Source organism: Aptenodytes forsteri, unplaced genomic scaffold (genome assembly GCF_000699145.1).
Source record: "Aptenodytes forsteri isolate BGI_AS27 unplaced genomic scaffold, ASM69914v1 Scaffold5, whole genome shotgun sequence".
NCBI classification, from domain to species: domain Eukaryota; kingdom Metazoa; phylum Chordata; class Aves; order Sphenisciformes; family Spheniscidae; genus Aptenodytes; species Aptenodytes forsteri.
The window spans coordinates 6449443-6463994 of NW_008795672.1; the positions used below are offsets into that span (position 1 = coordinate 6449443).

Here is a 14552-nt window from a genome sequence, read left to right on the forward strand (position 1 = left end):
CGCCGCTAACGGCTCCCGCGTGTGCTCTGCCCGCAGGCAGGTCTGCAGCCGCCCCGCAGGATGGACATCAGGCCGAACCACACCATCTACATCAACAACATCAACGACAAGATTAAGAAAGAAGGTATCGGTGCCTGTGACTCGCCTTTAGAAAGCGGACGCTGTCGCATCGGGCTGGCTTCCACGCCTGGCCCTACGCTCTCACACAGCGCTCGGCATTTTGGCCGTGCCGTGGCTTCGGGGGCTCCCGGGGCGCTCTGAGGTGCCGTACGGGTGGCGGTCCTGAACCGAGCGCTCGGCAAAGGGCTGCTTGTAAAGAAGCAGCAGCTAGAGCCGACAAACGCAGCGCGATGTTTAAGTCTTTTTGTAAGCCAGGGCCCGTGTTTCTCAGGAAGCTTCTGCTTGCCTCGCTACTGTAGCTCCGTAGCTAATTGCATACGTTAGGTTCGCTTGTCGGTGGATAACTGTGACGATAGCAATAATCGGAATATTCGATGGGTGCTAAGAGGCATGTTGGTGTACGGTTCGGTGGTCAGCAGCCCCCTCTCACTGAAACGTGGGAGCATCTGTGTGCTCCCCTTTTGTTTCAGCGCCATGCGAAAGCGGCGAGCGTGGCACTGTTACCGTAAGTAACAGTCTTCGACGAAGAAAACCGTATGTCTCTCTAGTATTTCGGTATCGGCACGAGCCAGCCGTTGCATCACCGTGTTAGAGGCACTGCCTCGCAGTCACTGCAGCCCTCTTTAGCGAGAGGTGGCTTCGTGCTGAGGAATTTTAGCTCCTCGCAGTGTGCGAAAAAACCCAAACCTCTCTTGCCCTTATCTGGCCGTGTATTCAATGTCTGCATAGAACCATCCGCTTAACACTCACGCTTAGCTTGTGATCTAAAGTGATCAAGGTAATTTATTCGATATTGTTTGTGAACTGAGTGGCTGGGTCAGACTAGCACTACTTAAATGTTTCTTCAGGGTGCTCCACAGAGAGATCTGAAAGTGGAAGCAGCTTTGCTGAGAAGTTATTTATTAACTTGTCAAGATGGTTCTACTGAATAAATTTGACTTGGGGCTTGCTTTGTAGCATGTTAAGTGCCCTATAAACTAGTAAGTCTCCATTATGAAATTGCGTGGTTATAGTTTTTAAATGTAGGATTTCATATTACCTGTAAAGCTTGCAAATGTGATTTTTTTTTTTAATGCAGTTTTTGAAGTTATTTTTAAGGAAATGTTTTGATAAAACTTTTTTAAAAAAATATATCGCTGCGGTTGGTCAAGAGCAGCTGGATTTTTTTTAATACAGTTTTTGAAGTTATTTTTAAGGCAATGTTCTGATAAGAAAACTTTTTTTAAAAAAAAATATCGCTGCGGTTGGTCAAGAGCAGCTGGGGGAGGTGACAGTGGGCTGGTATTACCAAGTCTCAACAGCAATAAACAGGAGACAGTGAATAATCACGCAATGCAGAGGATTTATTTAGCTTGATTGGATAAGATTAAGGTTTAATTTGGCGTGTAGTCAGGTGATTTTAAATAATGAAAATAAATCCATTGCAGTTGTAAGGTACAGTGTGATCGTACAAAAACATACTCGGATCCAGAATACGAAAAAATATTTCATGTCCGTGAGAGAATTGATTAAACAGTTACAAACAGCATTTCCAAATTTAATTAGCCTTTAAGTAGGTACTAGTTTGCCGTGTTCTTGTTTTAAGTCATACCTCTTTACTATTGCGTGTTACAGTGTGGTTTTCTGATCAGTCTTTGATGGCTTTCGTACATCATACTTGAACGTGTGAGGGAGTGCGTGTGTATATATGTATATGAAGAAACATATATACGTATCCTTGTGTAATTTTTACTCTCTTAGAATGGTAGAATGGATGGCAGTACAACTTTTCCACTAGCTGAATACTTGAGGTGAGAAAGTTATACAACCAAGCGTTATACACCAACTTACGAAAACTGGGCAAATAAACTTGTACTCGCGCAACAGTTTTGACTAAACTCATGTAACGTATCACTGTGTGAGCTAAAGCTGGCAAAAAATATTGTCCCTGAAGGACAGCAGACTTGTAGAAGTGGACGTTTGCATGTAACCTGCTATAATCTATTTTTTCGTGTGGCCAACAGAGCTGAAGAGGTCCTTGTATGCGTTATTCTCACAGTTTGGTCATGTGGTCGACATTGTGGCTTTAAAGACTATGAAGATGAGGGGACAGGCTTTTGTTATATTTAAAGAACTTGGATCGTCTACCAATGCTTTGAGACAACTACAAGGCTTTCCATTTTATGGGAAACCAATGGTAAGTTATTTTGTTAGCTTTCTAAATTAAAAAAAAGTTGCCACGGTATGATACAGTGTTTTGGTACTTGCACCTTGTGAATTAACTTATCACGTGTACTTGTAATTGTAGTGTTACTCAATCACCTCACGTCCTGATGAATGTATGTATTCATGCAAGCTAGAGGGATGCCGGCGAGACTGTAGTTAAAGCACACGCAGAGGTTGAACTTAGCATTTAGGTTTCCTAAGTGATGGCTTTATGTTTTTATATGCTGGATTAAAGTTTTTAAGATCTTAAATACTTCCATTTTACTCATCAGGTCTTCTGTTGAACCAATTAAATTCATTCTGTAATGTTACTGAAATTAGGTGCTTTCAGTTGATTTATCTAGAGTGACCTGAATTACTATTGTATTCGTAATAAATAGCTAGAATATGATGCTTCCTTTTTGAGGTAGCAGTGAGTAGGGTGAAGATTTCTGCAGTTTTACTTTCCAGAAATCAACAGATGCAACTGGTGATTTATTTTTTAAATCGATGGCTAGTTCTGCTTGTGCGTGCATCTGATCACCAAGCCAAATAACTGAATTTCAGTATAACTTCAGTGAAGCAAATACGCTGCTGGTTGATAGAACGTGATTTAATAATGTACTTGATAACGTGCGGAATAGCACAACAATTGACACGTCGTTGCCTGCTTGGATAATTAGGCATCCCTGAATTTTGCACCTATTCGTGAGGTGTAACAATACCTGCAAATGGCGCACTTGACTTCAGTGATGGATGGATATATTAATACTGGCTTTCAGCTCACAGCTTTGAGCGTTAAGGAGAGCAGAGACAGTTGTGTTGCTGAGCCATGAGCTTTTTTCGTTAACACTTTCAGATTCTCTAATGAAATAATTAACAAGGAACTGTGCAAGTTCAGTTCTGTCGTTTACCCTTAGAGAGTTTTGTGCTCAGTAAAACTCAACAGGAAATAAAAAGATTAAGGCTTCATAAGCTCTCAGGTGTACTTCCCTCTTTGAATATTGCCTGCAGCATGCATACTCTTCTCTAAGCACTAAACAAAAGCATTTAAAAAAAAACCCTTTTAACTGCTGTGTAATTCTGTGTTGAGGTAGTTTCTGATAGTAAAAGCGATAGGACTGTGTGCATATATAATGTTGCACACCTGTATACTCATAGCCGAATCTGCTCACCCCCCGACTAGTGCATCAGGCAGCCTGTGTCAGAAAACCAGCGCTGTTGTGCTGCTGACGTGATTCATGCGATCCGGTTTGGATTGAGGCAGGTATTTGCCATTCTATTTAAGAAGTCTGAGTTTTGCTGAACTCAATTTTGTGCAGAGATCTGAGAAACCACTGTAAAACTTTAACTCCCCTTAAAATGGGGTTAAAAAAATCCTCTCAGGTCATCAGGCAGCCTGTGTCAGAAAACCAGCGCTGTTGTGCTGCTGACGTGATTCATGCGATCCGGTTTGGATTGAGGCAGGTATTTGCCATTCTATTTAAGAAGTCTGAGTTTTGCTGAACTCAATTTTGTGCAGAGATCTGAGAAACCACTGTAAAACTTTAACTCCCCTTAAAATGGGGTTAAAAAAATCCTCTCAGGTTTTTTAATAGGAGCTAGTGCCTGTTTTGTCAAATGTCCTTGTATCGCTTTGTACATCTGTTACCTTGACAGATGTTAAAAAGATGCAGTTACATGAATAGAGTTCCGATTTCAATGAGTTAAATTTAGTAATTTCCATCTTAGGTGTTTTTCAGAGTTCCGTAGTTGTGTTCAGAATTAATTATGAGGATTAGACGCTCTATAAGCATACCTACAGTTTATAACAATATTTTTAATATCAAGTTCCTGCAAAAAATGTGTAAATGCACAGTAGAACACAGCTAATGAAAGCGATGCAGAATGTTCAGTATTACTAACTGCAAAATGCACTGATTTTTTTCCTTTTAAAAAGCGTATTCAGTATGCAAAAACAGACTCTGATATCATCTCTAAAATGCGTGGTACTTTTGCTGATAAGGAAAAAAGGAAGGAAAAGAAGAAGGCCAAATCTCTGGAGCAGTCAGCAAATGCAGCAAATAAAAAGGTTATCCAGGTAAGCTGCTTCTCTGTTTAAAAAAGGATAAACAAACGCACACAAAAGCTATTTTAAATTATTTTTTTAGGATTAGGATTGTCTTTTGGAACTTCTCAATTCCCTGAGTTGTGGTCTATTGATATCCAGTGCTCTTGAGTACTCACTAGAAGTTAAAGGCTGATTACATAGTCCTTCCCGTTCCTCCCCGCCCCCCCCCCCTTTCCTATTTTCAGATGAAAACCAACATGTAGGGCAAAGGTACAATAAACCAAAGTAGAATCTAACCGCTTTTTAAAAAAGAAAAAAAGGAGGGGGTATGCGCTTATCTTTAATGCCGGCTTCAAGCGCTCAACCCGCTTTTCCCTTTGGCGTTTTAATGCCCTATTTGCTCTGTAAGCACTGAAGAATGGTAAATGGGAACACGATAATTCATTTACAGGTGGGTGGAGAGGAGTTGGCTTGGAATGTATCTCCACTAAGGGTTGGCCTGGCCTAATCTAACGACACTTAGTAATTTATGTGCTGAAGTATAGCAGAAAACATCAAGGCACAGAGTTTGAATGTTGTGTTACTTAACTACGCTTCCTGCTAAGGCACAAATTGGTATCAAGGAGAGATAAGTGTTCATAGAAAGCAACGTTTCCTAGGTAGAATATTCAGATTTCTCAGGATTTATTAAAAAAATCAATCGTTATATACAAATCTCTTAGGAAGAAATAATTGCTACTAGCTATAATGGTAATAGCTTTAGTTATCCTTGCTAAACTGGAGTCCTTGGTGGAAACACCTATTTTTCTCCTATTAGGTATGTCCTGACTAGGCCTTCATTTTCAAAACTACTTCCTTCCTGTCTATTAAACCAAATTTTATAATGTGGAGAAATAGTGATTTGCAGTATCTGCTGACTCAGCCATTAGTCAGATCAGATACTACTGATGTTTTTGCTTTGATTGCCTGGTTTTGGAGTTCAGTGAAATTCACGTGCTTTATGTTTCCCTTTGGGAGGTATCTCATAAGCAACAAATGTTCCTTGGATTGTAGTGTAAAGAAACCTTAACATGCTTCTTGAGTTGTGCAGAAACGTGGTGATGTGTGCTTATATATTTCTAACAGAACACCATTGTAAAACTATTTTGTACGTATTTACTAGGGAGCAACACAAAATTCAGCCAATGCCCCAGGGACTGCAGCACAGAATCAGCAGGTAATGCCTTTTTTTTGTGTGTGTGTGACTGAAAGCACTAATGTTTAAAATTATTCTCTATGAATAATTGTTACACATGGAAGCTTGAGGATATATTTTACAGCTTCCTTTTTGTTCTGCGAGACATTTGTCTAACAGCTAAATCACAGTAAACAAAAGAAATCCCACTTTTACTATATCTGGTTGACATGAAATGAAAATCTGCAGTTTCTCATTATTATACAGAAAACTGCACTATTAACAAATCCTACTTGATTCTTAAATTTGGACTGTGCTTAGTATCAGTTGAAGGATTCTTAATTTTTTTTTCATTGTTAATAAGTTCCCTTTAACTTATTTTGTTCTAGTAGTAGAAAAGGAGAAGGAAGACTACGCAGGGTGCCAGAATATCGGCCTAAAAGCTTCCTTTCTCTCCCCCAAAGGAGTTTGGGGGTCCTCTGCTCACTTTTTCTTTTTTCTGATAAGTGTCTTATTTTCCAAAGGATTGTGTGGAGATGTAGCAACAACTCCCTACGCTTCACTCGTGTCCGCTCAGTGGCCTTCTAAATGATTGGTGTGTGTTAGAAGTGGAGGTACTAAAGAGCCCAGATTTGCAGGAAGGCAAATACTACAGAAGACTCTTTGCCTGCCCTGCGTCTCTTTCCTGAGTACTATCATTGAGGATTGCTTACATAATCCACAGGGGAAAATGTCTTGCTCCCAGTCTGGGTTTTCTTTCAGGTGTCATTTGTAACAAGGCACAATATGTGTATGTCAGTTTGCATCAAAGCGCAACACTGAATATTTAGGTATTTTTCTTTGAACTTCAGAAGTTTATTTTCTAATGGCGCTGCCTGGAATATTTCCATCAGCTGAAGGAAATTGTTCTGCTGAGGCGTTACCTTACTTGGCACCGTTATTAGGACGTTTGAAGTTGTGGTGTCCAGTTTCTTTTTATTTTTGTAATCTCCTTGATGACTTAAGGAGATTCCAGCCTTTCAGTCCAGTGTCAGCAAACGGACTACTCAGCCTTGTGTCTGGTGGGTTGCTACAAATCCGTATTAGCAGGCAAATCTGCTAAAGACTCTAAAGCTTTAAATCTAATGGGTTTTCTAATTAATAAGTTTGAACAGAGCACTGTAGTAAAACCATGTGGGTTTTGTGGGTTTCAGTTGCCCAAAGATATTCAGTATTTCAGTACTACTGCAGGTGAACAGGGTATTTATCTTGGCCTCCCACTGCTCTTCCAGAAGGACGCGAGTCTTTCACAGGTTCTTCCGCGGCCACACAGGTGTCTTGGACAGCACTACAGCCAGTACTTAGGCACCTGGGTCCCACCCCTGGCAGTGCTGAGAGTACTGCAGTATCAGCTGTTGAGTTGTCGAGTTTAAATATGAGATTTAAGACAATATGTTACTGTGGTTTTTGTGGAAATAAGAGCCTCTCCAAATTAATACATCCTTATAAAAGAACCAAGGGGCTCTGCATATTGCATGAAGGTATACTGAAGTCCAGCTAGCAGCGCTATGAGCAAAACTAAGGATATGTGAGTCTCGGTTCAAATAATCATGCAGACAGATGCAGAGGAACAGATAGCTGTGTGTCATCTTCTGAGCTTTGATCTTCTGTTGTTGCAGGTGCCTGATAACCCACCAAACTATATCCTTTTCCTTAATAACTTGCCTGAGGAAACGAATGAGATGATGCTGTCCATGTTATTCAATCAGTAAGTTTTGAATAGAAAGGCCTTCTCCTTTGAATTCTTCTGTTACCTGTATGCTTTTTCTCAGCTGGCAAGCTGACTTTTTAGAAATAAGAGTTTCTTCTGAAGGTATTTCAGTTCTTTGTCTTACTGCCAAGATTACAGATGTCAGTTCTGATGACTTGGTGCAGAAAGCAAATCTGAACTTTTTTGTAGCTGGTTTTGATTGTGTAAGTTATCTACTATCAATCTGCACCAGATTTAAGCTGGTGACTGTAATATTAAAGACTTTACGACAGCAGGAGCAGTTTTAAAACAAGCGTTAAGTTGCTTCCGTATGTGCACAAGACTGATTAAATTGCTTCCATGTAATGATCCTTAATTGAGGCATGGTTCTAAGGACGGGACATGTAAACCCCTTCAAATTAAATCTTTCATTAGTAGTAACTATTATACTAGTAGATGCTTATGATAAGGTCTTACGGCTACTGAAGAGAGATGAATTATCAAACTAGGAAATATTATCTGACTTTTTCACCTTATTTTAAAGGTTTCCTGGATTCAAAGAAGTACGCTTAGTGCCTGGGCGCCATGACATTGCATTTGTGGAGTTTGAAAATGAGAATCAGGCAGGAGCTGCTCGAGATGCTCTCCAAGGATTCAAGATTACTCCATCTCATGCCATGAAAATCACTTACGCAAAGAAATAACCGGATGCTCCTATAAAGGACTTCTGTGGATAGTTGTTTTTTTGATATGACGATACTTTGATCCACTAGCATGTTTGCTGTTCTCTGCAGAAAACTTAAGACTTGTGTAAAATTGCCACAACGGCCAGAACAGACGTAGGATTTCCACGGATCTACTGGATAGTAAATGTGTTGTGTTGAAATACTAATTTTTATAAAATAAATTCAGTTTATGCTGTTTTCAAGCCATGTTTTTCCTCGAATCCGTCTTATTATTGATCTGTTAGGCTTGCAGGGCTTACTCAGTATATTGGTTTAGCTACTTTTAAGATGACACTCATTTCTCAGAAGTGAGTGCTGGAAAAATAGCTGTCTTTCTAGAGCAAAAAGCGTGAGCAGGAATGTCAGCATATTCAGAATAAATGCAACACTCAGTCTTCAGCCTCATTATCAAGGGGACAGCTGCTTTTCAGCAAGAATAATTTTGTCACTTAAGAAAAACAACTTACCATTAGTGAGGTTTTCTTCCAGGTATGGGTAGAAATTGATTACAGTTTGACAGCACTGTTGCTCAACTTGGTTTTGTCTTTCTAATGATGGCTGGTAGTAGAAGCAGGTCCACGGAAGAAACATAAAAGTTTATCTGTTGGCTTCTCTTCTGCTCTTTCCAGCCCTATTACCAGTGATTTTAATAAATGGTTTAGAAAGGGCTTTCTGGCTCTTTACAAAGACAATGCGGATGAGCCTGATGGTCCATTTTTAGGCAGGTTTTTCCAAAATGCACGTCCTAATGCTTCTGGGTTTGTTGGGTGTTTTGTTTTGGGGTGTTTTTTTTTCCCATTTGTCAAACCTTTACAGGTCTTGTGTGACATGAAATACACTGAATGCAGTGAAGTAATCAGATATAGTCTTGTGAGTTGTAACTGTTCTAAATATTTGGGTGCAAAAATCACTTTGAAAGCTGAAGTGTTTCGTTCCGGTGATGGAAGACCTAGATATTTTAGGTTAAGAGAATAATGCAATTTCCTTAAAATATGATTATATTTTTGGTGAATCTTGCAGTAGCTGTTGCATGGTGTTGGCTAGCAGGATTGCAATCGGACCCTTGAAGATTAATGTTTGAGAGGAAGCGGTCACACAGCGCTTGTCATGTTGCACCATTCCTCGCTTCTTGAACACCTTCTCTGTGAGGCCTCTAACTAGCCTTTCAGACAAAAAAGTAATGGGATAGAGTTCCTTTATGGTTTCCTTTAGAAGCAGTTCAGGTAAGTATTGGAGTAGCTGATATTTAGGCAAGAAACTACAAGGAAGAATGTTTTGCATTGTAGCTGCATTGCAAGTGTTGAGGTTTTTTCTGTTTCCAAAGTAATTTGGTCAATGGGGGCGGGAGGAAGGATGCTGGAGGCCATAGCCTTTCCTCTGACCATGGCTCGGTGCAGTCCCTTCCTGTGTTGTGTGGGCTTGGCTGTAGCTGCAGAGCATCTATTTCCCCCAGTTTTGTGTTCTGAAACAATTGAGATCTGACTTAAAACTGTTCTTTGGAGAAAGTGCTGCACCTTCAGGAAAGTATGATTGATTTTTATAAAATCTTGGTATACTTCTTGGTATATTATATATGGTAGTTCTGGCATGTCCACTCAATTTCTGAGCAAGTGCTATGTTTCAGTGCATCTGTAAGCATAAAACTAGCTACATAAACCACCTTTTTTGCACGAGACCTGAAAAATCTTTCATCTTCTGCTCCCAGAGTACAATGCAAGATGATGTCCCTTCCAGCGTCATCTCGATTAGTCATAGCTTCATACGTGTATTTTTTTCATTCTTTTTAGTGATTTTTTGTGTGTGTGTGTGATTTCACAAGTATTCTAATACTTGCAAGTGAAAAATCGTTTCAATGTGCCTGTAACACAGGAGCAAAAGTGACTATGTTATTCCATCATGAACCTTATGTTTTTCCTTCTGCAGTCATAATTTTATAGGTATTAATTATGCCGTCCTTGCATCCCACTAGTCTGCGTACATGAGACTACCACTGCATACTACCGCTCTTGACCTTTATTGACTTAGAAGGGTTTGTGTGGAGCTGTCTGCAAAGGAAGTTAGACACTACATACGGGAGGTTGGAGGAAGGGGTAATGGGCTGGAAGATTAGAGAATGTGGTGAAGTCAGCTGTAACAGGAGGGTGATGCTAGAAATTGCAAGATGCTCTTTTGAAGAAAGAGTGTGGGATTTTGGATGACAGTTGACAGCTTCCTCTGTTCTGCTTGTTGACTGAAAGCTGGTACAGCCAGCAGCTCTTCAGGCCTCCTTGTGAATCAGGTAGCGCTGGTTCTCTGGAGTTTTGGGAATTCCCAAACTTGCTCTTGGTCACTTTTAAGGACTGATCCAGACCAGCCTTCTGTAGCCTGACAGCTGTGATGTGAATCGCCTACAGTGCAGTAACTCCGGTGGTTGTTCCTTTTGTGCATGTGTGTGCACATCTATTTCAATTAAAATACTCCCTACAAGTCTTGCCTCATGTATGCTAGGACAAGATTTTGGGAAGTTAGATGAATTCTAGATGTCCTCTCCAAGGCATAAAGAGGACCTTTTAAGTCAGCCTGTGGCACTGTATGTTGTTCAGCATCTTGCATCTGCAAACTCTCAATTGTAAGATGTATGTAAATAAAAGTGAAATGGTTGCTTCCTGGCTTAACCTGTGTGCTTTGCTCTCGACTGCGTCTCCCTGTGGAAGGGATCCTGCCCGTACAAGCATGTGGTGCTTGAACTCTTAGATTTCAGATTTAAATTGCTGACTTGCAAAGCCTTTTTTCTGGGTTTCAACTCCCTGTTGCTTTGTTTACATTTGTGTCCATGTGTTAGGGTCCTAGTAGGTCCTTTCTGTAGACCATAACAGGGAAATCTCTGCCACTGAGGGTTTACGGTCCAGTGAAGCTTACGCTTGTCAGTGAGCATTTGTGAAAACGAAGAACTTCAGGATTTGGAAGGATGTAATTTCCTTTGCTGCTTACCAGGTTCTGACAATTTTCATTCTCAAACTTTGCTCGAGGTAAGATTAAGATTATGGACAACTACAGGAAGGCTTAAAATGTTTAAATAATACAGTTGCTGATTGAAATGTCAATGCAGAATGGCTTTGGGAAGGGATTCGGTTTCCTGAGTGGACCCTGAGGTCTTCCTCCCGCCTGCAGCTCCTCTGGTGGGGTGGAATGTCGCCCCGACCCCTTCCCATTGGCCTGGCTTGTTTGTCCAGGTGTCTGCCTCTTCCATAAAAGATGGGGATTGCTGGACCCGGCGCGCATTCAGCAAGCACTGCAGCAAAGAAAAATGACACGACGTGTTTATTTGGTTGTTCTACTTTTGTGTCTCAGATTAATGTGTCCTCTTGTAACTGGAATTTTTATGGACAAGCTTGCCAGCAAGAAGCTGTGTGCTGATGATGACTGTGTCTGTAAGTAATTTTGCTTTAATTTTAAGGAAAAAATAGTCTCAAAAATGACTGCCGAGTTTGGATGCGGTACTGCGAGGGAAAACTACTCTGCTTATTTAGCTCTGTTATATTTGCATTGGTTTGTCAACTTTAAAAGCAGAGTGGGAGGGTTTATGTGGAATGTCACATGCAGTTTTACTGCAAAAAGGGATTTGTAAAGGACATTTTTTCACTCAAGTGAAAGGTAAGTGTAGAGAGAAGGATTGTAACTTCCACTATGAAGAAATGGCACATTCTTAAGCTCTTACTTTGCTTACTGGAGAATAGAAAAATGAGCAGAACAAATTCTTGAAGACTTTTATTCATTTCAGGATAACCTACTTTTATCTGTAGAAATAGTTTTACATGTGTGCATACAAGCACATACGTATTTATATTTCTCTCTCTAAAAGTATATATGTATCTAAATTCGTCTGCCTCATTCTTTTTTTTTTTTTCTAGACACCATTTCCCTTGCCAGAGCAGAAGAGGATTATAATGCTCCAGACTGCAGATTCATTAATATCAAAAAAGGGCAGTTGATTTATGTTTACTCAAAACAAGGGAAAGAAGACGACTCTGGAGAATTCTGGGCTGGAAGTGTAAGAGGAGATTCTTGCATATATGAGCAAACCAGAAGTAGATTAACATGCATTTCTGTCAAGAAATGGATGCTAATGCTGAGCTATTGTGGGTTTTAAAGCAGCAACTTAGTTTTCAAAGCGAATGTTTGAACTTAAACTGATTGAGGAGTCTTGAGGTTTTTAATATATTTTTTTAAATGGAATATCTTCAATAACTATATAGTAATTATGAACAGAAGAGCTCAACAGTTCTTTTCTGTGGCTGTTTGCTGAAACTATGGAGGAGAAAGCTTCTATCATGGTCATAAAACTCTTAAATTTAAGGGAAGTAAAGATAAATACTAGCTGCATTTATAAAAAAAAATTCCAGATAAACTATAGGTGGTATTAATTCACTCCAAAAAATGTATGCCTGTATCAGAACTGTTGTTAATGGTTCGTTTCATGTGCCAGCTAATTGGAACCTAGGAAATCTAAAACCAGAGTTAACATATTAGTGACTGCTTTTGACTAAATTATGAACTAGCTCAAACCAGATGAGGACTGTTTTAAGGTACCTAATTATACATCTCCTTGCTTGAAGGTTTATGGAGAACAGTATGAAGACCATATGGGGACAGTTGGTTATTTCCCTAGCAGTTTAGTCTCAGAACAACATGTCTATCAAGAAGCAAATAAGACTGTTCCTACAACGGTAAGGAATTTGCAAAAGCCCAGCTGGCTACAGAATTATACTTGGCTGTATAATGCTAATTTGCTGTAAAAACAAATCATAATTGTGGCAGTTGATTGTAGCATATCACAGATGCTTAGGGATCCGATCTTTGGGCCTTTATACAGGCAAATAGCCTCAATAAAATCCTAACATACGCTCTGATATTGCAGACATTACAAATGCTGCATTAAGGGCTTGATCCTATTAGAGTTCCTATTGATTTGAACAGTATTCCTTCAAGGCCATGTAAGTTTTACCCAAGCCATTTGCAATACATTGCAAGAAGCTTTCTTTTTTAGAGTCTGGATATTGTGCTGCGTACTTTAGTAACGCGTACAAGCACACTTTCTATAAACTGTATATAGAGGGACATTGTCATAGAGAACGTCTGATTTACTCTTTTTCTGAGAAAACAAGCATGCTTTCACAGTTATTGGTACGTCTATCAAAAAGCTGAATTAAAACGCTATTGGAAACACATTAGTGTTCTGTGAGTAAGTAGGCTGTACTTCTGAAAGGGTGATTGTCCCTGATGATGTACAGTAGTGTCTCATACACCAGACAACTCTTAATTTTACTGAAGATCTGAAACACTTCACAGAAGAGTGGAAGAGGAGGGTCCTTTCTCAGAGGCTGGTATGGTTTGGCTTACAACTAACACTTACTGGTAGCTTATTTCTATGCTTAAAACAAATTGAGTGGTACGTTTCCAGTAATTACCTTCATCAATATTGAATATTTAGCTATATGCTGTTTTGAAGTGTACGGCAAAATACAATTAGTGCTTCAATATTGAAATCGTATATGGAGTTTTTAATCCCAGGTCCAGATTACTAGATGGGTTTCATTAACACAGAGGAAATAAGTGAAAGGAAGAATTTTGTTTCATGTTAATAGTTGCTAGGATTTGTGTTATAATGTGTCAGACAACCTTTATTTGAGGAAATGCGAATCTTGGATAAGTGATTGCTTTTCTTGACACTACATTAGGTTATTCTGAATTTGGCCCAGAAGCATTGCAGCAATTAATTAGTCACAGAACATGAAAGAATGACTAAAATATGTTTCTAAGCTCATTTCTCAACAATATGACAGCCAGTCTGCTGCATGGCAAGCTGAACGGCAAGCAGAGGTAGGTTAAAGCGATGTCTTAGCCTGCAGGCTGACTCGGGGTCCATAATGGGCTGTTGTCAGGCTGCAAGGCAGAACTTTAATTGGAAAGTGATTTTCTTTCACAAAACTAGTGACACAGACTTTCACAGTCGTTTCACCCTTACTTCACAGTCTCGCTATGCAGGAACTTTGCAACGAAAACGAAGGGTGATACAGATACATTCTTTTCCTTGTTCTACTGCTCCCCACTTGTGTGTTGCAAACGTGACCTTAAGGATCTGACTCTTTCTAAGTTCACATTTCAAACAGTCTACAGCCCATCTTAACCAATCTGTGTACGGGCATGCTGCTTGCTCCAGAAATATCCCTTAAAGGTGCCATTTTATACAGAGCTAGTGTTGCACACCGCCATAGATGCCTCTAATGCCATCAGCCTTCTATCTGCAAGTCAGAAGCTGGTCTCTTGCTCACAGCTCTGTAACCTTCCCCCCAGCCGCTGGCAATGTTTTTGCCTTGCTTTCCAGGCCTTGCACCTGCAAAGCCCAATATTAGTGTTATGATGGGTTCTCTTGAGAATGGGTTGCCATTTATATTAGGGGACCTGATGATGCCCAAAGCTTAGTGGTTAATCAGCATGTGGCGCCCGCCCCTGATCAGAGCACTGGGTGGCACACACAAATGGCCTTGCATGGAGGAACAACTGATAGGCAACTCGATGGGGGAAAGTGGG

At 40.1% G+C, this 14552-nt stretch overlaps 2 protein-coding genes across 4 annotated transcripts in view; both read left to right on the plus strand.

Annotated features, from left to right (window-relative positions):
* The first annotated feature begins 15 nt into the window (after positions 1-15).
* On the plus strand, positions 16-8185 carry SNRPB2 (small nuclear ribonucleoprotein polypeptide B2). 3 transcript variants are annotated; one of them, XM_019472920.1, is made up of 7 exons: positions 48-124; positions 1861-1910; positions 2159-2296; positions 4244-4384; positions 5517-5570; positions 7187-7275; positions 7802-8185. In XM_019472920.1, the coding sequence occupies exons 3-7, from the start codon at positions 2195-2197 to the stop codon at positions 7959-7961; spliced, it is 546 nt and encodes a 181-aa protein (XP_019328465.1). In that variant the 5' UTR covers positions 48-124; positions 1861-1910; positions 2159-2194; the 3' UTR covers positions 7962-8185. The 3 variants fall into 3 exon arrangements, with proteins under 3 accessions (XP_009280818.1, XP_019328465.1, XP_019328464.1); XM_019472919.1 differs by having other exon boundaries at positions 49-124; positions 2124-2296; XM_009282543.2 differs by lacking the exon at positions 1861-1910 and having other exon boundaries at positions 16-124; positions 2124-2296.
* A 94-nt stretch (positions 8186-8279) lies between these two features.
* Positions 8280-14552, plus strand: part of OTOR (otoraplin) — a 7348-nt gene continuing 1075 nt past the window's right edge. The window contains exons 1-4 of the mRNA XM_009282545.2: positions 8280-8756; positions 11313-11392; positions 11873-12012; positions 12578-12688. Coding sequence (XP_009280820.1) covers positions 8719-8756; positions 11313-11392; positions 11873-12012; positions 12578-12688 — 369 coding nt within the window. The 5' untranslated portion in view covers positions 8280-8718. The remainder of the gene's footprint in view (positions 8757-11312; positions 11393-11872; positions 12013-12577; positions 12689-14552) is intronic.